General features: G+C 43.2%; 1 protein-coding gene and 1 non-coding gene across 3 annotated transcripts in view; one reads left to right on the top strand and one right to left on the bottom strand.

Annotated features, from left to right (window-relative positions):
- Window positions 1-23,318, top strand: part of MAPRE2 (microtubule associated protein RP/EB family member 2) — a 109,545-nt gene that overhangs the window by 3,960 nt on the left and 82,267 nt on the right. Inside the window, exon 1 of one of the 2 annotated variants that reach the window (XM_061354877.1) lies at window positions 11,332-11,443. The exons of the other annotated variant lie outside the window; for it this stretch is intronic. Within the exon in view, the coding sequence (XP_061210861.1) occupies window positions 11,372-11,443 (72 nt within the window). The 5' untranslated portion in view covers window positions 11,332-11,371. Of the gene's footprint in view, window positions 1-11,331; window positions 11,444-23,318 lie in introns of those variants that run through there. 2 annotated transcript variants of the gene reach the window in all.
- TRNAN-GUU (transfer RNA asparagine (anticodon GUU)) lies at window positions 3,436-3,509 on the bottom strand. Its single transcript has one exon. It is a non-coding gene; the product is annotated as a tRNA-Asn (tRNA).

The following is a 23,318-nucleotide window of genomic DNA, read 5'->3' as shown; positions in this document are numbered from 1 at the left end:
AGAGTAGCTGGAGATGCTCCCTGCTGACATGCTCAATGCTGCTGGTCTTTAGGAGCAGTGAACTTAGAAACTGAACCCTGACAGAGATGCTCTGAGGGCATCAAGAGAAGCCATGGGGTTTAGCCTGTCTGCAGGAAAGGTGGGTGAGGAAAGAGCCTCAACCAAGATGCTGTTTTCAAGGGGTATGAAGACACTTCACAGACTGTAAGGAAGGAGCAGTGACTCCCCTGCTGCATTTGGGAAAGTCAGGTGAGAGGAAAGGGGGCTGGCAGCAGTGCTCAGGAAAGGGCAGGAGAATGCAAAACCTGACCTACAGGGAAAGGATCCCGAAAACAAGAGTGCTCTAGGAAAGCCGTCAGGGCAAGTATTTACCATGGTATTGTCTGACTGGATCTCAGAACAGTTTCAGGTTGCGTTTGTCCCCCATGAGCTGCAGTGTAGCCTTGGCATGCAGTTGTAGGACAGGCAGGATTAAGGTTCAGGCCTGTTCTGGGAGCGCTGCCCAGTGTCAGCAGCCAGCACCAGGGCTGCCCTGCGCTATTTTTATTATGTCCACATCAAAAAGTGTGTTTTAAAAAGGCTGAAGGAAATCAGCCCCCTGTCTAACAGAGTCCCTATGGCAAAAGCTTCAGGAGGGGCAAGCATACTCAAATCTGACTAGCAACTGTTACCCTAAACAGGGGAAAGCTCTTCACAGAGGTCTAGCAAAGACACCTGATGATGATGAAGAGGAGGAGGAGGAAGAGGGGAAGAAGGGGTGGTAGAGAAGATGAAGTTTGTGGGGAGAGCCTTGATGATCTTGGCTGAACACCTCCTCACAGGCCCAGAAACTCCTGCATCTTGTGCTGAAGTTTCACATCCATGCAGCTTCATTCCATTGAATCTTGAAAGACTCAAGATTTCAAATTTGCCCTATTTAAATTTTATGAATGGTTCTAATGTTTTACAGGAGTCTAATGTTTAACCACATATCTTCTGAGAATGGCTCGCCATATTACTTTTCCACCTTCTACACACAATCCATTAACATTTCTTCAGCAAGGCTATTTCAGACATTGAGTACACTTACGACGTTTACACTTTTTCCTCAAGGGATAAATTTAGTAGGGTCCTGACACTGGATAATGTACCATACACATAAATGACAGGCTTTCAGGTTGATCTAATTACCAACACTAAACCACATAAAAATAACAAGTTCTCAGGAAATACAAATCCTGCATAGATCTGACAGGTGAGAAGGGAAGAAGAATGTAGCGCACAGGTCTAGCAGCTATAATCTTCAGTCACCTGTTTGTTCAAGTCAGCAGGGAAAAATCTGTCTTTCATTTCACCGCATAGTTTGATTGTGCAACATCTGATGTGAAATGGCCAAATATCTTCTCAGGCTACTCCTTCCAGAGGAATTTTAATGAAACAGGCTTTGATCTGGTAACCATTTTATGTCTCAGTTAATACTGGGTTGAATATATAGTGGTAACAATCTCTTCAGACAGTTTGAATCACACTGCAAGCGAAGCATCTCAGCTTTTATCGAAGTAAAACAACATGTTTTATTTGGCTTTACAATATTCAGACTCAGTAGAAACGCTGTGAGTAAACACGTTCTTGAGGCTTCTTGGCAATATGGCACTTGAAACAAACCTTGGATCTCATGACTCATCTCTGCTGGGAATACGGCATCCCTCAACAAGCCTGAGATTCTGAATCCAAGACCCAGACTAAGAGGGAAAACTGAAGTAATGGATGAATACCTCTCTTGATTTCCATCAGTCTTGAATTCTTGTTGTTAGTTCAGATGACACTCGCTTGCAGGAGTACCTGCAAATGCAAATATTTTTTTGGCACTGGTTAGGTCTTACAGATTTAATGGCCAAATAAATACGTTCGCAAACACCTGCAAATATTGTCTGCTTTGCTTTGTAACATTGGAAGTAGCTCACTGGCAGATGGCATGAGCACATTGTTAGTATTAATAGACCTATACACACAAAAGGAGAACAGGTGACTTCTGTTTGTAATTAAGCTAATCACAGAGACAGCAGAGACCTCCTGTCATATCAGGATTGTTGCCTAAACTGCAACTACTAGACTTCACCAACAAACCAAATACTTACCATAGCATTCAATGCTCCATTCTGCATCATGTGCTTTGGGGTTTCCCTGGAGTGGTTAGTGCCAGAGTAGAACATCACAGTATGCTAGAGCAGCTCTGTTACACTTCAACAGGTTAGTCTGCATGTCTGCTGTAAAGCTAAATAATTTAGTTATTGCCAAACAAATAGATATTGCAAACCCTGACACAAAGTTCGTCTGATGCATGCAGGCTAAACCATAAAGCTGTTCATTTATTTTTGTTTCTATTAGCTTTTACATCTTTTTTTCTTGCAGCTCAAGTTTGCAGCACTTATTCATTGCACTAACCTTTTATAGTCAGTCCTATTCATCTTCTTTCAACTCCATTAACCCCTTAACTCTCTCATGAGCTTTGGTGTCAACAAGACAGGGGATAATGGCTTTAAACTGAAAGAGGGGAGATTTAGATTAGACATTAGGAAAAAATTCTTCCCTGTGAGGGTGGTGAGGCACTGGCACACGTTGCCCAGAGAAGCTGTGGCTGCCCCATCGATAGAAGTGTTTCAGGCCAGGCTGGACAGGGAATGAGCAACCTGGTCTAGTGAAAGGTGTCCCTGCCCATGGCAGTGGGCTGAAGCTAGATAAGCTTTAAGGTCCCTTCCAACCCAAACCATTCTGTGATTCCATGAATTATTTGGAAAGAAAAAAAAAAGGGGGGGGAGGGGAACCCCAAAACAAACCCTCAGGAAATTTAGAGGTACAAGAGACCAAAGATCAGCAATTGGTTGTGAATGTCTTTATGCCTCATTAGCAAGGCAAAGAAAATTTGCTAGGAATATACATTTCTGTAGAGGAAGTGAGGGATGCAGCATGCAGCTGAAAACGGTCCAGGGAATGTCAGAGGAAGAGTGCAGTTGCTGAAGTTTTGAACAGCAGCTCTAGGTTGGCCATCTCTTCGAAAGCTTTTGCAGCGCACATTAAATAATTCCAGATGATGACAAAAAACTCTTGTTAGGAAAACAAAAGGTCTGGGCTTTCAGCCACTTCAGGGTTCTTGGGTTTGTGCCTGGAAAAGAACCCTGCGCCCATTCACTGCTGCTGCTTTGGCTGCTTCTCTGGCGTTACCCCTTTCTTTCTCCTAAAACCCTTTTTTGTCTGCATTGTGTTGTGGGTGTATTTTCCCCTTAGCTGCATCCTGATTTCACTGCAAAATGAGCAGCAACCTGGTGGGTTTTTCTTTCTCTGCCTTTGTCTAAAGGGAGATGTTGGTGTCCCTCTTTGTAGCATTACAGTTGGAAAGGACCTTGCAAGGTCAAACAGCTCCAACCCCGCCTCCCAACAGGGAGAGAAAGAAGAACTCGTCCCTGGGTGGGCTCGAACCACCAACCTTTCGGTTAACAGCCGAACGCGCTAACCGATTGCGCCACAGAGACTGCCCGTTAGCGGTGCTGTATGCCTTTGTGACGTGAGAGCCTGCTCATGGCTGACCGTGATGCTGTAACACTGACTGCACCATCCTCCCTCCCCCGGCAGGGTCCTGGGTGCTGTCTGACAAGGGGTTGAACCTGCTGCTTTATTAAACCATTAGCTTTTGATCCAGGAGACTGGAACAAAATGGGACTAAAACTCAGTCTAAATTTTCCCTTGAATGTGAAGTGTCAGCAGACAGGTTAATTCCGTACTTTAAACACTGATGCCTTGCTGAGTATGGGCACATTTAGAGGAGTTCTTGCAATCATCCTTGCTCAGGAAAGAAATGTGGTTTTAAGGTTTGCCTTTGCATGGTAGCAGCTGGTAAAAGCAAGATGGCATCAATAGAGATGGGTATGACTGAAGTGCCTCTGCAGTAAGGACAAACCTGCTAGCCCCTTACTTGCAGCTGTATACTCACCTCTCTTAGTTTCAGATGCTAAAATATGATCTGGTCAACTAAGCTTTAGCAACTTCTTCTGGTCATAATGGTAAAAGCGTGATGGTTCTTACATGCATAATGCTGCGTTTGCCAGTCTGACAGCAATAAAGCAGTTCTGGCAGGCAGTGCAGGTATCCCCTCATAGCTGTAAGAATTGTTGGTGACAGAAAATAAGTTATTTATTTTCTTTCCATGTGTGGGGTTTGTTAGGAGCGAATCCCAGGCACTGAGCATTTTGTCTTGGTTTTCTTTGCTAGCAGCTACAGATGGGACCATACTCAGTTTCACTATTTCATGTTTTAGTATTGGGGTATAGCTACTACCAGCTAAAACAGCAGATCCTTTAAAAGCTAAAGCATCATCTCTGGTATCTTCCCAGTCCTGTATTTCTAAACAGAGCATGGTTTCAAATCCCAGCCTAAGAAGTGCATCAGTACAGTGCTGGAGCCCAACATGCTAGTACTCATAACCTGATTTCTGGTCTTGCCTATCTCCTGTGATATTCCCCCTCAATTTCACCCACATCAATGCAAAAGAAGTGAGAACTCAGCCAAGGATTTTAGAGCTGACCTGTTGTGTCAGTTGTCACTGAAGCAGATAGAGAGGAAGCCTGCCCATGATATGCACCTCTGGAAGGTGGTAGGAAAGAAAACGAACTCATCTCTATTTCTCCCAGCTCCACATTTAAATAGCACTGCTTTCTTTACTCTTGCACACTATGTTTTATTTGTAAACTCACCAAGACGTTGTCTTTTTCCCAGAATCATTGGACTTTCTTTAAAGGGTGAAACGGTTTTATTGCCCTTTGGAGAGCACTGCAGAATTTTTGCAGTCACATAAAGTAGAGCATGTGATTACAGACTTTTAGCCACAGAAGGGGACATGGGTATCTGTCCTGTACTTTACTTTTTAAAGTAAAGATGTCTTATCTTGCCTGCAGAAGTACAGAAGCAATGAAAAGTGAATGCTGGAGTTCATTAAGCAAAATTTCTTGTTACAATGAAGGCAGCTTTTTTCCTCCATCTGACACTCTGGAACATGGGAAAAGAACACAGGCAATATAAAGTTTATATTCTAATTTATAGTAGAAGTTCCATACAGATACATATATTATAAAGAGCAGTCAGTATTTCCAGACAGAAATGTGCCGGCTGATGCACTAGTAAAGAAGATTTCTACTGGTGCTGCCAGGAAAAAGCAGCAGGTCGTACTAGTAGGGGATTCTGCTTTGAAAGGGACAGAAGCACTTGTCTGTTGGCCTGACCCGGTCTCAAGGGAGGTGTGTTGCCTACCAGGGGCACAGATCAGGGATGTGGCAGAGAGGCTGCCTGCTCTAGTAAGCCCCACAGACTATTACCCACTTCTGGTGATACATGTGGGTGCTAGGGATATAGATAGTAGTAGCCTGGGGAACATAAAGAAGGACTACAGAGCCCTGGGAGAGGTGGTTAAGGGCTCTGGAGCTCAGATTGTCTTCTCATCTATTCTCCAGGATACAAGGGAGGACCTAAAAAAACCTAGGAGGATTAGCCAGGTTAATAAATGGTTAAAAGGGTGGTGTCATAGTGAGGGGTTTGGGTGTCTTGAACATAGAATCATAGAATCATAGAATAGTTAGGGTTGGAAAGGACCTTAAGATCACCAAGTTCCAACCCCCCTGCCATGGGCAGGGACACCTCGCTCTAAACCATATCACCCAAGGCCTAGTCCAACCTGGCCTTGAACACTGCCAGGGATGGACCATTCACAACCTCCCTGGGCAACCTATTCCAGTGCCTCACCACACTAACAGGAATAATTCCTTATCCAATCTAAACTTCCCCTGTTTAAGTTTTAACCCATTACCCCTTGTCCTACCTCCAGTCCCTAATGAAGAGTCCCTCCCCAGCATCCCTATAGGCCCCCTTCAGATACTAGAAGGCTGCTATGAGGTCTCCACGCAGCCTTCTCTTCTCCAGGCTGAACAGCCCCAGCTTTCTCAGCCTATCTTCATCCGGGAGGTGCTCCAGTCCCCTGATCATTCTCATGGCCCTTCTCTGGACTTGTTCCAACAGTTCCATGTCCTTTTTATGTTGAGGACACCAGAACTGCACACAATACTCCAAGTGAGGTCTCACGAGAGCAGAATAAATGGGCAGGATCACCTCCTTTGACCTGCTGGTCACACTCCTTTTGATGCAGCCCAGGATACGGTTTGCTTTCTGGGCTGCAAGCACACACTGAAGCCGGCTCATGTTGATTTTCTCATTGACCAACACCCCCAAGTCCTTCTCCGCAGGGCTGATCTGTATCTCTTTTCTGCCCAACCTGTAGCTGCGCCTGTCATTGCTCCGACCCAGGTGTAGGACCTTGCACTTGGCATGGTTAAACTTCGTGAGGTTGGCATCAGCCCAGCTCACAAACATGTCAAGGTCCCTCTGGATGGCATTCCTTCCCTCCAGCGTATCAACCGAAACACCCAGCTTGGTGTCATCGGCAAACTTGCTGAGGGTGCACTCAATCCCACTGTCCATGTAAGCAATGAAGATGTTGAACAAGACCGGTCCCAACACTGATCCCTGAGGGACACCACTCGTTACTGGTCTCCAGCTGGACATTGAGCCATTTACCACAACTCTTTGTTTGCGGCCATCCAGCCAGTTCTTTATCCACCAAGTGGTCCATTCATCAAATTGATGTCTCTCCAATTTAGAGACAAGGATGTCGTGTGGGACAGTGTCGAATGCTTTACAGAAATCCAGGTAGATGACATCAACTGCTCTACCCTGTCCATCAGTTCTGTAGCCCCATCATAGAAGGCCACCAAATTGGTCAGGCAGGATTTCCCCTTGGTGAAGCCATGCTGGCTGTCACCAAGCACCTTGTTGTTTTTCATGTGCCTTAGCATGCCTTCCAGGAGAATCTGCTCCAAGATTTTGCCAGGCACAGAGGTGAGACTGACTGGTCTGTAATTCCCCAGGTCATCCATTTTCCCCTTCTTGAAAATGGGGGTTATATTTCCCTTTTTCCAGTTGTCAGGAACTTCACCTGACTGCCATGGTTTTTCAAATATGATGGCCAGCGGCTTAGCAACTTCATTTGCCATCTCCTTCAGGACCCGCGGATGGATTTCATCAGGACCCATGGACTTGTGCACGTTCAGATTCTTAAGATGGTCTCGAACCAATTCCTCTCCTACAGTGGGCCCAAGGTCTTCATTCTCACAGTCCCTGTGTCTGCCTTCCAAGACTTGGGTGGTACAGTCAGGGCCTTTGCTAGAGAAGACGGAGGCAAAGAAGTCATTCAGAACCTCAGCCTTCTCCAAATCCTGTGTAGCTAGTTCACCCAAGAGCTTCCTGAGGGGGCCTACATTCTCCCTAATCTGTTTTTTATTTGCTATGTGCCTGTAGAATCCCTTCCTGTTACCCTTAATATCCCTAGCCAAGTTTAATTCTAATTGGGCCTTAGCTTTCCTAACCTGGTCCCTAGCTTCCCAGACAATATCCCTGTACTCTTCCCAGGCCGCCTGTCCTTGCTTCCACTTTCTATAAAGCTCTTTTTTCATTTGAATTTTCCTCAGGAGCTCCTTATCCATCCAAGGAGGTCTCCTGGCCCTCCTGCTGCACTTCCTTCTAGGTGGGATTCAACACTCCTGAGCTTGTAGCAGGTGATCCTTGAAGATCAACCAAGAGTCTTCAGCTCACCTGCCCTCTAGGGCTATATCCCATGGAACCTTACTAAGCAGGTTCCTGAAGAGGTCAAAGTCTGCTCTCTTGAAGTCTAGGGCAGTGAGCTTGCTGCACGCTATTCTCACTATCCTAAGGATCTCAAATTCAACCATCTCGTGGTTGCTGCATCAAAGGCTGCTCTGCAGTGTCACATTTCCAACGAGCCCTTCCCTGTTGGTGAGCACAAGGTCAAGCATGGCATCTCTCCTTGTTGGTTCCTCTATTACTTGCAGAAGGAATTTGTCTTCCACACAATCGAGTAACCTCCTGGATTACTTGTGCCGGGCCGTACCGTCATTCCAACAGACGTCAGGGTGGTTGAAGTCACCCATGAGAATGAGGGCCTGTGAGCGTGAGGCTTTTCCTATCTGCCTATGGAGTGCTTCATCCACAGATTCCTCTTGATCAGGCGGTCTATAACAGATCCCCACAGTAATGTCTCCCATCCCTGTTTTCCCTTTAACCCTGACCCACAAACTCTCTGTTAACTGCTCACCAGTCCCCAGACAGAGTTCCATACTCTCTAGCCTGTCCCTAACATAAAGGGCAACTTCCCCTCAGCGCCTGCCAGGCCTGTCTTTTCTAAAGAGTCTGTAACCTTCCATTCCAACACTCCAGTCATAGGAGCCATCCCACCATGTTTCTGTGATGCCTATAATATCATACCCCCATAGATGAGCACACATCTCTAATTCCTCTTGTTTGTTCCCCATGCTACGGGCATTTGTATACAGGCATCTGAGCCAAGCTCCAAATGAAGCTGGCTCATTGGCTGGAGCAGCCGGAATATCTCTGCATTGGTCCAAGCATTTATTATAGGTGCTGGCAACTGACTGGGAGTGTTGGGATGGAATGATGCCCCCCTCCCCCAACACATCTAGTTTAAAGCCTCCTTAACCAGTCTGGCAAGCCTCCTACCAAAACTGCTCTTCCCCTTCTTTATCGACCAGCTCCACCAGCCCCCACTAGACCTGGCCTACAAACTTGAACATGGGACCCAAGGGGAAGTTTAGATTGGATATAAGGAGGAAATTCTTTCCTGTTAGGGTGGTGAGGCACTGGAATAGGTTGCCCAAGGAGGTTGTGAAAGCTCCATCCCTGGCAGTGTTCAAGGCCAGGTTGGACAAAGCCTTGGGTGATATGGTTTAGAGCGAAGTGTCCCTGCCCATGGCAGGGGGTTGGAACTTGATGATCTTAAGGTCCTTTCCAACCCTAACTATTCTATGAGTCTATGATTCCATGATGCTTTTTAAAGTTATGATTTGGCCCAAAGTACTAATTCTCAAGAAAATACCTCAACTTTTCATATCAAGATGAAACAATCACTTCAACTTAAATACAGGAAATGTTGGGCATAATAGCCATTACTTGCACAGATCTTGTTAACAAGAACATAATTTCCTAATCACTCCCTTGAAAGCAAACCTAGATGATAGAAGCATAGTTGAGCTTCTGCCAAACACCTCAAGAAATCTGATTTCACACCCAAGCTCCTGCAGGAGTGCCAGGGTAACCTCAACTATTCAGTGGGAAAAAAAAAAACACCTTTAAGCATTATGCTTACAGTTCCTTATACTTGTATTCTTAAATACAAAACCCATCAGTTGGGATAGTACAAAAACCTGAGTGCAGACATCTAGATGTGTTTGTATTACACACCAAGGGAATACATAGCTCTGCAGGCAATACTGTCTTAATGGCAACATCTTAGTGCGTCTCCCCATCCTTTTTACTTAGGTCTTTAGAAAAAATAAAGTTGAGGGGTTTGGGGTTTGTGGAGTTTTTGTTTGTTTGCTTGTTTAAGATGTAGAGTAGTTAGAGGACAAAAGAACAGATCCTAGTTTTTATTGGTGATGGTGCCTCCACATTGAAGACATTCAAGCAGACAGAGATGAGGTTAGAAAAACCCTGACAGAATTAAATCTGGCCAGGGATGTCAAGGGCAACAAGAATAGCTTCTATAGGTATGTCAGTGATAAAAGGAAGACTAGGTAAAATGTGTTCTCTCTCTGGAAGGAAATGGGAGACCTGGTTACCCAGAACATGGAGAAGGCTGAAATACTCAAAGACATTTTTGTCTCAGTGTTCACTGGCAAGTGCTCCAGCCACACCACACATGTCACAGAAGGCAAAGGCATGGCCTGGGAGAATGAAGAATCACCCTCTGCAGGAGATCAGCTTCGAAGCATCTAAGGAACCTGAAGATGCAGAAGTCCATGGGACCTGATGAAATGCATCTGCAGGTCCTGAGGGAACTGGTGGTTGAAATGGCTAAGGAACTATTCATCATGTTTGAGAAGTCATGGCAGTCCAATGAAATTCCCACTGACTGGAAAAGAGGAAACATAACCTCTACCTTTAAAAAGGAAAAATCAGAAGACCTGGGGAACAACAGGCCAGTCAGACTCACCTTGGTGCTTGGCAAGATCATGGAGGAGCTCCTCCTGGAGACTGTGGCACATGGAAAATAAGGAGGTGATTGGTAGTGGTCAGCATGGCTTCACTAAGGGCAAATCACACCTGACAAGTTTGGTGGTGTTCTATGATGGGGTTACAACATTGGTGGATAAGGGAAGAGCAACTGACATCATCTACCCGTGGACCTGTTGGAGTGAGTCCAGAGAAGGGCCATGAAGGCATACAGAGGGATGGAGCATCTCTCCTATGAAGACAGGCTGAGAGAGTTGTGGTGGTTCAGTCTGAAGAAGAGAAGCTGCGTGGATACTTGAGAGCAGCTTCCAGTGCCTAAAGATGGCCTACAAAAAAGGTGGATGGGGACTCTTTACAAGGGCATGTAGCGACAGGACAAGGGGGAGTGGATTTAAACTGAAAAAGGGTAGAGTTAGGTTAGATATTAGGAAGAAATTCTTTATTGTGAGTGTAGTGAGACACCGGAACAGGTTACCCAGAGAAGCTGTGGCTGTCCCATCCCTGGCAATGTTCAAGGCCAGGTTGGACAGGGCTTTGAGCAACCTGATCAAGTGGAAAGTGTCCCTGCTTGTGACAGGGGGGATAGAACTAGGTGATCTTTAAGGTCTTTTCCAACCCAAACCATTCTATGACTTTGTGCGTGATTTAATGTAACATGCAAAGGGCTTTGATCTTGCATCATTTTGATGATATAAGTGATGGAAACAGAAGCCTTCACTGGTGGTGGAGGCTCATTAAGAGGTGACGCAAGTAGCAATTACTGCAAGTACATAGATATGTTTGCTTTCAATATAATGCATCTCTAATCCAAATTATCACTAAAAGCTTTTAGACTTCCCTCAGGTTGTTACAGCAGTGTTGTTAAAAAGCAAACAACCAAGCAAGCTCCCCCACTAAATGTCTATAGACCATGTTGCAGGAACTGCAAAGGTTAGAGACATCTTCACCTTTACTTATCCATGTTTTCCCCATTAACTTGTGAAACTATCAACTAGCTATCTGGCTTCTTTAAACAGAGCACATGACAAGTTGACAAAACTATTGCCTTGATCCAGAGAAGCTTTTTATAGGCTCTCTGGGTTTCCAAATGGGATGAAGGGTGGAGCTAGTCATTTAGCCGCACCCATGTGAGGTTTATAAAAGGAAGTTCTCTAGAGGAAAGCTCCTTTCTACCAGTCTATGACAATTGGCAGTTTTATTGAACAGGATTTTATCTTAAAGGATAAAATATCTGAAAGGCCTTACTATGTCAAAGTCTCATAAAAGTTCCCATAGTGGGGATGTTTCTGCAAATGAGCCTCTGAAACAGCAAGGTAAGGTAAGTGATGGAGTCTGCTTTACTACTTTAGTTCTCTTTTACACATAGTATTTTTGTGACAGAGAGCTGAGTGTAATTTCAAAGGTCTGTACTTCCTCTGCCATGTAGAATTCATTGTTTTCTGTAGTTCTGTATTCCTGTAACATTAATTGATGCGGAGAAAAAAAAACAACCTTAACAAAAATCATCCCCAAACCTATTAGAGTTTGGAGAGGTTGTTATTTGCCCTAAGTGTGGTCAAGCTTTCAAGGCTAATGACTTTGAGGGCTAATTTGCACCACCTGTCCACAACACTAAGGTTAAAGTGGCTGTTGTAATTGTGCTGCTGTTTATAAGTCACACCAATATTAATTGCTGAAGCATAAAAATGAAAGATATGCTATGCTTTGTTGCACAATTGCTGTGACTTAGTCATGACTTCTTGATACACTCAGGGATCCTGCCATAATTTTTTGTTTGATACTGTATCACTGTTCCCTTATGTATGCATGCATATGGCCGTTTATAAGTTACTCTGTCCAGAAGAGGTCCTGTGGGTTATTGTGGATGTCCCTTGATGAGACTGTGTTATAAAAGTTTGTTTGCTATTGAACACTGGTGTTCATACTGGAACAACAATTCTATAGACAGGTCTGTATCAGTTACAAGATGACTGAGTGAAGCCTTTCATAATCATCAACTGAAGCCAAAGGTTTTGTATCAAAAGGTGATTGCAGCAATGTAGGGTGTGTAGCATGGATGTGTCAAGAATGCTGGTCAGCATAAAAAATACTTATCTCATTACACCGGTTACCTAGCTCTTGACTTACTGCTAGTGTGATGATAAAGCAGAATTATAAGGAATTGGTGAGAGGGGAATGAACCTTGAAGACACTTTTTAGGAGCTCCTTTCAGGCCTTTGGGAAAACGGAAGAAAGTCTTCTTTGAAAACTTAATAAGCAACCAGAAAAAAAGTGTCTTCGAAGTTAATTTTTCTTCCAATTACTGTACCTGTACATAAGTAGATCAGAGTAATATATTTTCTCTTGTGAGCCTTCAATATAGAAGGCTGGTATTTTTGTTATTCATTCACTAGTATTTTAGTTACTCATTGCACCCAAAACATGGAAAGCATTTGAGGGTCACTAGTCTAATAGTTGTTCTCCAGACTATACTTGTATAACTACCACTTGCTGCAAAAATAACCAGAGTAATGGTTTCCACAAACAACACCAAGCTGGTGGTGTTGGTGCGGTCTCTTTTTCAAGCTGTAAGCAAAACTGTAAATTAATGTAGCTGGCAAAAAGCTGAGTGATGGCCTTGTGGGCAAAAGTGTATGATGTAAGCTGGAGAGACTGTCAGAGCATTTTGACTTGATCTGATTGGTAGACATGAGAAAATAAACACATCTTGCATTTGACTAGACACATTTTCCACCTTGATAATGCTGTGGTTTTTCTTTGGAGTTTTTGCTGTCAATGTTGAGCTTGTGGGATGCTTAACTTCGGCAGCATGGTCATTTCTGGGTTTTGCTGTGTGCTTTTACTGATATGTAAGAAATTGTGGCTGTGCTGGATTGTGGTGAGAGGAGTCTTGTTTGACAGCTTAGCTGTCTCCTGCCAGGGAGTGCCCTTGGCTTTATCCGCTGCCATTCTTCCTGGAGGTTGACATGCTACAGCTAGATCATTCATAGGTATTTTTAATTGTATTGCATTTATTTTAAGTGCCAGATGTGGACCAAACATTGAAATATATTTGCATTGCCTTTTGTTGTATTAGTACAGTAAATGGGAGAGATGAAGGAAGAGGAAAATACTGTCAATACTGGCAGAGGATCTTAGATGTTTCTGCTCTTGGATACTTCTGGATGGGTTTTCTGAATTGGGGAGAAATCTTGAGCTTTTTCAAGTGGGTATTGTGGAGTTTGACATTGCTGCATAGCTTAACATGTGTTTGTAAATTTGGTCACCCCTCTGCACGGATTAAAGTGACTTCTGCCATTGTTTGACTTGAAAAGCAATATTTATGGAATAAAATACTTACCCAGTTTAATTCTGACACTAACCTGCTAGTCAACACAAATGAGTCAAGGGACATTCACTGTCCTGTGGCAAATTACTTATTACATTTGACAATGTTAGACAAATATTTAAAAGGCTACTTTCAAGTAGTCAAACAACAAACCTTAGGGTGCCATCTTCCTCTCCGGATTTGATTTTTGGAGCCACATATGTACCAAATGCAGAAAGTCCACAAAGTTAACTTCTTGGTGATGAGCTGAGTAATTAAGAGGCAGATGGCCAATGACAATCTCTTAGTAACTGATTTCTTTGAGGTGATTTATGAAGACTGACACTGATAGCTGGATTACTCCAATGTGGTATTCTGTTAGTCCTGTTGCATACCAATACTTTTGCTACCAGCAGATTCAAGCACAAAACTTCAGCTTATTTGGGTGGATGCTAAAATTAAGTCTTGCTCTGGATCCTCCCTCCTTAATTAATGCATGGCAACACCAGCATCTTCAGAGCTGAGCTAGGGGAGGGATGTGGGGCAGCCTTCAGGTTGAGCTGGGGTGGCTGGTCCAAGGGGAGGAGGTAAGTTTCCAGGGAATGGGGAAGGAAAAGTGAAAGGAGAGAGGGCCTGTCACAACAGCAGCGTCTGAGTCTTGGCTCAGAATTTAAATCTCGCTGGCCCTGTACAGTCTTCAGTGTCTCTACTTCTTTCCCATCATCTCTTCCACTAGCACTCAGAAAGTGAGTTTTCTGACTCCTGGGTGAGAACAGAAGTTCATTTGTCTCTACTTCCCTGGGTCAGCCCAAGCCAGTTTTACCCATGTCCCTGAGAAGACCCAAGCTGACCCTGCTTAGCTGGGTTCCTTATTGCTTTATTAATCAGTACAGCACTATGGATTCTCCTGTTCAGCTGTTGTTTATTTAGCTTGTGGAATCCTGAAATCAGAAGGGTTTTACAGATGACAAGATCATTGCAGTTTCTTTAACATGACTAGAGTTCTGTAAATACTGTTTTTCCTCAGGGCAGTGCTGTCAGAGGCTTCTGTTGTCCTAGTTCAGGTCAAGTCAAACAAAGTTGCTCAGTTTAAATAAGTCTTGTAGGCTTGATTAATTTTCTCTCAGTTTTTGTCCACCTGACAATCATGCATATAGGCAACAATTTCCATCACAAGGAAGAAGCCCAAAATTCATCTGTTTTGTGCGAGCTGGAAAGGGAGCTGCAAAGGATGCAGTAGATAATGAAAACTGAGATATACATAGCAAACTGAGAGATACAACTGCCAGTCAGATGTCATTTAGCCTGAGACAGCATTTTTGAGGTGTGTTTGTAAGATGCTTCAAGGCCACAACAGGTAAAGGATGTGATTAGCATCCTGTGTAAGACTTTAGGATAATGTACCATCTCTATTGCAGCAATAATCTGTCACTGGGATGCAGGCACTACAGGCAGCATGTGATCATGTTAGAAAACCAGACAGAGAAATCCTATGATGGGCTTGTCAAATGACAGGGATCTTATTATATGACTGTGGAGCAGACCAACAAGAAACATTTGTCTGACCAATGGTAGTGATATCTCTTGTCTTCCTTTGAAAGGAATATGTGGCTACTGGTACAGTTCTGTCCATTATAACAATGTGGCACAGAGGAGCTGATGCTGCTTTGTTACAACGTTCACTGTGTGCTACTGCAAGAAATGCATAATGCTGCCTTCCATCCTTGATTGAGAAGATCTTATTCCAGATTTTATTTAATTCAGTGATACACAGCAGGACATAAATAAAATGTGTATGTTATTTAGTGGCCCCAAAGCATCCATTTAAATCCACTAAGTTTGCTGGTGCAAATCTGAGTTATTTTCTGCATACACCCTGCTGTGCAGTATGATGTTTATGTATTTTCATGGTGACCTGTTTACATTTGATAACTCATTTCTAAAACTTGGCATTGCAGGAAAAGGTTTGCTCAGAGAGACATCTGGGGTTAGACTGAATGGTATTTCTGCCCTTATAGAACCGAGAGTCCAGACCGGCCCTGGAAGGTAGTGTTGGGGCTGTTCATACGTATTTGGTGGGAGTAGGTGTAGGTCTGTGTGCTTGTGGAGTGCTGCAGAGGAGCCTGGAGCTGGCCTGAGCTTTATGAGGGAACCACCCACTCTTTTATGTGAGAGTGAGGTGTTAAAGGCTTCAAGCCCACAAAGCCGATTTTACTAGAATGTAAAAACACATGAGAGAAGAAAATGCACTTACCAGCAGGAGAGAAATCGTGTAGGTGAGATTAAAGCTCTGTAATAATACCTTCCATGCCTGATAGATCCTGTGCAGTAGGGTCCTCCCCTCCTATCTTGTCTAATTCTCTCATTTTTGGGCTTCTGAAGACATACCTTGTTGTCCCCAGGAGAGTTTATTTTCACTTCTTGCTGGTTCTAGTTACCTTTTGGTTCTAGTCTTTGGTACAAGCCCAGTACTTTGCATGGGCATCTCCTCTTGTCCACATGTTTGTCATGCTGACCCCAGAGGGGTTTCACTCACAGCTCTCACCCGTAGTGTGCACCCACAGCTAAGCCCCACAACAGTCTGTGTGCATGTGTAAACACAAAAACTGAGTTAGATTCCCTCACTGTGCTACTGGATGCCTTTCCACTGCTATCAAGCAGAGACAGGCCCACCTCTTCAGGATGTGGACTGCCAAAATATGTGGCTTTATTCCAAATTAACTGTAAAAGCAGCAGCAACTTGTGTTCCTGAATTTATTGAGTTCTTCATGTCAGAAAACTATTATGGTGGCTTGCATGTCCAGTTTTCCTGTGTGAAATAGTAGGGGAAAGAACAGGGCTTTTCAAATAAGAAAAGGTCATAAGCATTTCTTACAGAAAGCAGGACTACTTCTGGGATTAAAAATGATGCACTTCCCAATGTAACATTGTGTCACTTGGTTAAAGCTGAGACAGCTTCAGCTGTATTATCCTTTGCGCATCTTGTTTGTCAAAATACATTACCTCAATAATTCTCATATTCTGGAAATTAAACTTCAACATCAATTTGTCATCACAAAAGAGCAGGAAAGCTGAACCCTGGCAGTCTTCTCCGGGATACAGCAATTTCTCAAAGCCAATGCGTGACACTGAAGGAAAAAAGAATAATGCTGAAGTAAAATGATATTATCATGCTCTCAAATAGGCAAAAGGCATTTAGTTTGATAAGGTGCCAAAGAGTATCATTTATGAGCGCTGCAAAGACTCCCAGCTGTCTTGCGTATGCTAACTAAATACTCGGGTGAATTAGAATTTGTCCCTGTGAATACTTCACCAGAAGTGACCTTGCCTGATCTGGTTAATTCAAGCTCAAGTGCAGCCTGTTGAAATCTCCTGATAATAACATTGACCAAGACTTCATTTCTTTGAGCAGCCTGCCTGATGCTGCAGGACTGTGTCTGCAGAAGCATAGCAGGGCTGTCCTCTCTGCTGCCTCCCAGCTTGCTGTGAGAGATGCTGCCCTGCTCTGCTGACTCCTGTGGAAGGTGTGGCATGTTTTGACCAGGAGTGGAAAGGCGTAAGAGTTGCAGAAGAGTGCAGTGAAGTCTGAGACAGGCCCTGCAGGGAAATCAATCTTATGGGAAAGCGTAGGCTGAATCTTGCATTTTTGCTATGTGAGTTAACAAGCAAGCTGACTACCAAAAACGGAGAGAAACTGGACTTATACCACAAGCACACGTAAACTGCTCATTGGCTTAAGCTGATGCTGGATGCTTCAACTGCGGATGCTATCCGGCTGTTAATTTGTTCCACAAGTTACTACCTTGTTTCACAGTTCACTAATACGTTGTTACAGGGACTTCCAACAGCTGACTAATCTGGATGAAAAAGAGAAGGGCTTTGCTAAATGAGCTCATGCTTGGGAAACCCAGAATGCATGTTTACCTTTTGCATGTGTATTGTGTATCTAGCACTGCTTATTAAAGCAGTTTTGCATGAAAATATCTGGTAGTTGCCATCTTGAGAGCCTTGGGTGCGGAGAAAGTGAGTTTATGCAAGAGGGCTGTGCCAAGCACCCTTTCAGGCTCAGGTGAAGGACGCTCTGGTCACTCCAAAGAAGAGCACCTACTTAGGAGGCTGCTGCTACAGAAAGTACCACAGTTTTGAAGAAAGCTTATCTTAACAGGGTACATTTCATGTGCCTGAGAAGAAACAGTAAGACTTGTTCTTCTGGCACAGAGTTTGCTGTACTGACTGGTTTATGAGAGAAAACAATGTAAAAAGTCCAAACACCAAAATCCCAGAGTTTCCCCTCACTATCTAAGATAAAAGGTTTTTCCTTCTGGATATGAAAAACTGGCCAGCATAGAAGTTCAGCCTACAAGGGAAATAGCGTGCATGTAAATGGTAAAGCAGTCCAAAGTATCAGTTTTCTCCAGTTAAGTGGTAACTTTTCTTGCTTAGTTTGGACAGCCAAACAGAAAACATGGTAAGTGTCTGGGAAAGGCAGTGAGAGAAGTACCTACACTTAAATTGTGTATACTACTGAAAACAGTTGGGTGATCCTCCAAATCAGCACCTAGAGACAGTGTGCTAAAGGAAAACTTTCCAGAGCAGAACGTGGTGGAAGCTTAAATTCAGTCTGATAATGTAGAATAACTTGGAAATTTCCCAGTTAGCTCTTTTTTTTGTTGTTTGTTTAATGAGTTAGTGGATTTGTCCACTGTGTTCTGTGACTCTGATCTACAGGATGACATAAAGAAACAATAATTCCTGTACAGTTTGCATTGAAGCCTCTGGGAGGAAATACTGTAGCTCAAAAATGTAGCCCAGACAGAAACTTCTGATTTGGTAGACTTCAAATACAAACTGTCCTTTCAGAACAAAGCAATGTTAGCTTGAGGGGTTGCAGTTTGACAGCCAGCGTTTTGAGCCCTCTCCCATATGGCTTGGTTTGATTGTGTAGTATCATGGAGTACCTAGATGAGATAACAAGCTGTCACTCCTGTCTCGCAGACTGGAATATTTTCCTTCAACTTGACATTCACAGGCTGTGACCAGGTGGCAATGCTGTTGTAACTGTAGGAGTAAAAGGCATTTATGCAACTTTCAAATAAAGTTGTCCTCTGAAGAACCCATCAGTGACACTGTTTCCATTAATATAGAGACCTATTTGTAGTTTCCAGCTCTATAAACACTCAAGATTCAAAAAGCTCAGTTGACTTTCTGTTCCTTTGTCAAATATGCAGGTTTTGCAATTTTAGCTCTAGTTACTTGTGTGGGGTTATTACCACAATGCAAGTGTCCTCAGTGCATTTTAGCTTTCCCATTTTGCAGGCAGGATGTAAGGTTGGCCCCAGTTAGTTTCTCATAGACCTTCTCATCCTTACTGAGAAAGCAGGTAATATTGTATTTGTCAATGAAGTTCTTCTACTGATCAGAGCTACTTTCACCTGGGTGGGATAAGCAAACCAGCACTCACTATTTTGAAACATTAATAAATACCAAACAGCATTTCTCTGCCTACTCCCCTAAGGAGCCAGTCCTATCAGCATACCCAGATTGTGTTACCTGTACCAAATACAGCAGACACTGACTGCTTTCAGTCAAAATGCATGCAGAAGAGCGTGAAGTCATGGTGTGCCACTCCTCCACCTTGTAGATGAGGATACCTAAAGGACTGACTCAAAACATGAGATACTAAATGGGATCTGCCTCTCAGCAGCTTGGAGAAGGCTTAAAACATGCTCTTCCAGAGAGTTTCATGACCACCTGGCTGTGATTGTCATTGGGACCACTTGACCACTTTTCTCCACTGATTAAGTAATGTAAAAGATAAATATAGTTCTGTCAGCAGAGATTGGCACCCAGGGATGATTGTCACACTGTGGATCTATGGAAAAGGGATTCTTACATGCCACCTAGGAAAACTAGATGGTTGGGATTGATTAGGTGAAAATGAGGGAGGAAGACACTCAGGCTTTTTTGGCTTTCCATAATCTGTGAAGGACAAATGAGGTGATGCTACACCCTTCAATGTATCTTCAGTCATGTGAGCACCTTATCTAATCAGAGGTTCACACATATAGTTTTTGGACATCTCCATAAACTATGGCTTTACAGCCTTCACAGGTTTGTATATCTGTAACTGCAAGTAATCTGTTCTGCTCACAAGGGAGGAGTCCAAGAACTCTTTCATCTGCTTTATCAGTATTGTAAAGAGAAAGATTTGGGGCTCTAGATTTGTATGTTAGGATACTGTGTATTATGAATATATTTATATATTATACATTTAGATTCTTAAGAGCCGAAATAAAAATCAAGACACAAGACTTCAGCTGATTTTACTATTGCCACAGATATTGGAATCTGTTTTTGCATCCTTGAATTAGTCCCATTTTCCTGTTCAGGAACTTGAGGCACAGAAATTCATGCCAGACTGCTAAAACAGCTGAGATGGCAGTCCAATAACCTAACATTTCTTTCATGGGTAAGGCAGTCAGGCGATGAGCAACCTGCAGTGATGATACTTTGAAATGGAATCATTGGATGAAAGAGGTAATCTTGTCCAACTTCTGTTCAAATCCACCCCTGACAGATCAGGTTGCTAGGGAACTTGTTGAGCTCTGAGTATCTCAAAGACATTCAGGCGTTCCAGCCTCACTGGACCCAATGTTCAACAACCATTGTGATGAAAACACTTTTCCTAACACGTAATCAGGATTTGTCCTGTTGAAACTTGCCTGTTGCCTCTTATAATGTCAGTGTGTGCCTTTGAGAAGTTCCTGGCTGCATCTTCTCTACACCCTCCCCTTAGGTAGCTGTGGGCTGAAATGATACATCCCCCCACACCCTAACCCTTTTCTTCAGGCTGGACAAGCCAAACTCAGCCTCTCCTGCATCATGTGCTCCTTAACTATCTTGGTACAGTAGACAGGACCCCAGTATGTTTATCACTGATTTGTGGCTCCTCAGTACATATGTACTTCACTTTTGCAAGCCCTGAATACAGGGGTATAATTACTGCTCTAAAACTGGAAACCCAGACCAGTGTAGGGTTCTCCTTCTCTACCACAAGGACATTCAGCTGAGTGTTTTTATTTGTTGTCCACCAAGACTCCTAGGTCTTTTTTTTTCCTCTGAAGTTGGTCTCCAGCTAATCGGCACCCAGCAATGTCATTCCCTCCCAGGGCCAAGAATTTGCATACTTGTTTTCCAGGCCTGTCCTTGCCTCTTTCCTGATTGTAAATAAGCATATGTAGTGAATGTTGCACTGTTTTAGAGGGTATTTTTACTTTATAAAGAAAGCTACTGAATTCTCTAACTGAAAGACCACTGGTTCATAATCTGAACAACATGCAGGTATGGTCATGTGTTTGTAGTAGAGCAGTATGTTGGAACAAACGGTTGGTAGGACCATTTATCCCCCCTCTATGTGGCCACCTAATTGATTTTTGCTGAATATTCTTGTTTCAATTTCTTCACTGACTGTAAAGAGAGATCCAAAACTAATCCTACAGTAGAGGGGGCCCATATAATCTCAGACACCCTAACTGAGCTGCCTGCATTTCTCTCAGGTGTATCTAGAAGTGTATGGATTACATTGAAGGGTGCCATTTAAATAGAAGTTACACCTTGACTTAAAGCCCTTAAACCACCTTGTTCTTCTAAACAGTTTCCTGGTGCTTTTTGTATCCCTGAAGCAGTTCTGAGAGTCTTGCAGTTTGCTGCAGCTGTCTGGATAACACTTCTATGGAAGTGTTGTGGTTTATCTTTGGGCACTTCCTATCATGCTTGCTCAGCAGGCTTGTTTTCAAATAATTCAACACATTATTATGCCACTGGGATTCCTTATGCTAAACTTCAGGGGGTTTTTTTTGTTTTAAAAAGGCATCAGAAAATGCCTTGGATCAAAACACAGTCACAGCTTTTGGGGGTTTGAACTCTGGATATGTACTTTATTGCTTTTTCCTTGACCTTTCTTTTTTACTGCAAGTTGCTAGTTAGCCTATAAAAATTCAGCTACAAATGAGGCTTAAAGCTGGCACAGGAAGTGATAAATACACTGAAAACTGGTGGTGGGTTGACCTGGACTGAAGCAGTTGCTGCCAGCTGTCATCCACGTCTCTTAGTCCTTCCATGTTGAACAGGGAAAAGCTGATGTGTGTTCTGCCATAGCTGTGTACCCACTAGTCTCCAGACCATACTTGGTACCCACTGGCACTAGTCTCTAGATCACATCTGAGGAGTTTGTGTCTGCTTTTAAGGCTTAATATTCCAGCCCACTCAGTGGGGTTTTCCTCTGTACTTGTTTCTGGCCAGCAATACCAGCCAGTGAGATCCTGCTCTCCCAGTTGTGCCAACCCAGCTGTTGATGGGGCCATGCTGTGTACTGAAACAGGGAGTTGTCCCAGATATATTTTTATTATTTTAATCTGGAAGAAAAAAGAAAACAAGGAACTTTGAAATTAGATCCCTTTCTGCATCTGCTCCAGGGAAGACTGGACTCAGAGTTGATCCAGCAAAACAAAGAGGAGCTCAGAGGTATAAACAAGGAGTAAGAAGTTAAGACTGGAATGCCTTAAAGCAATATTATTGCCAAATTCTTCATAATGTGAAACTTTAGTCAGTGCTGGCTTTTCCTGCCTCATTATAAAACATATGCATCACCACAGCCTAACTTTGTTTATTAAAAAGGAAGTATTAAAAATAAACATGTCAAGTGATTCTAGTGTATGAAACAAAACAGAAACCTGATCAAGCCTAATTACGCTTAAACCAAGTGCATTATAAGATGGTATAATACCTACCAGAAATCAAATGCATAATACATTAGTACACACAGAAGTGCATCAGTAGTAAACTGCAGTCCAGTGTGCAAACCAGAGAGAAGTGCCAATCGGAATTGGTGATTGTGTTGGATGCAGAAGCCAACAGACATAAGCACTGACTGATCAAGTAGAACACACATTTAGTTAATGTGATAGAAATTGAAATGCAGACATCAGTGACTTAGAAGCAAACTTTAAAGAAAACAACGCCTCCAATAATTGAAGGAAAATTATCTCTTTGCTCCTTTTTGAGAAAACAAACTTTTTTGGTTGAAATAGGGCGAAATAGTGCGACAGCCTGCTGCTAAACACGAAGAATGGAATGATAAATACACATTCTCATCTGTTTGTCCTATTAGGTCTGCTATCTTATGCTTGATATACTGGTTTGGCATTGCTTGTGATGCTGAAAACAAAAGTTTGCCAAATCTGTGTCACTACCTAGAATCATATGAACTGAGCTCTGCTGCACCCTTTTCAAGCTGGAAGATAATTACTGCATCTCAAAATTACTGGGCAGGAAAACAGGGAAGGTATTTGTTATTAGGAGGAGGGCAGATAGGCTGCTGAAAAAAGGTTTTAAGTGTCATACTGCAAGTTGGCTGGAGCTTTCAACCCCACATTGTGCCCAGTTGGAAACTCCAATTTACAAATGGTGGAGGAGGGAGAGGAGAGGACAACAGAATTTGGTCACTGCTTTATATGGAGAAAAGCCTAGTTGCTTCCCAAGTGGTGTAGAAGCTGTCTTGAAAAAGGATGCATATTCTTCCCTACTAAGCAGGACATGCTTGGATTTACTTTATATGTAAATGACCAAAAAAAGATTGGTTGCTTTGTAAATGAGAGGGAGGGAACAGTTTTATAAAGAAGTCTCTAGGACCTTTTTCATACCAAGAGATGACTTGGAATCAGAGCACTGGCAGAGAAGCAGAACTGGGACAAAGCTGTGTTGGAAATGGCAAGAGCGAAACAGGTGGGAAACTGTTGTGTGCTTGGTATCAGTATATTGAAACTTCTGGGACTGCCTTCCTTGTGAAGCACTCCAGGTCAAACTAGGTTTCTCATGATTTGGAGCT

This window comes from Neopsephotus bourkii, unplaced genomic scaffold, assembly GCF_033783945.1.
Source record: "Neopsephotus bourkii isolate Nb327-2 ecotype Australia unplaced genomic scaffold, CSIRO-AGI_Nbou_v1 NB_753, whole genome shotgun sequence".
Taxonomy (NCBI): domain Eukaryota; kingdom Metazoa; phylum Chordata; class Aves; order Psittaciformes; family Psittacidae; genus Neopsephotus; species Neopsephotus bourkii.
This window is presented reverse-complemented; position numbering and strand designations above follow the sequence as displayed.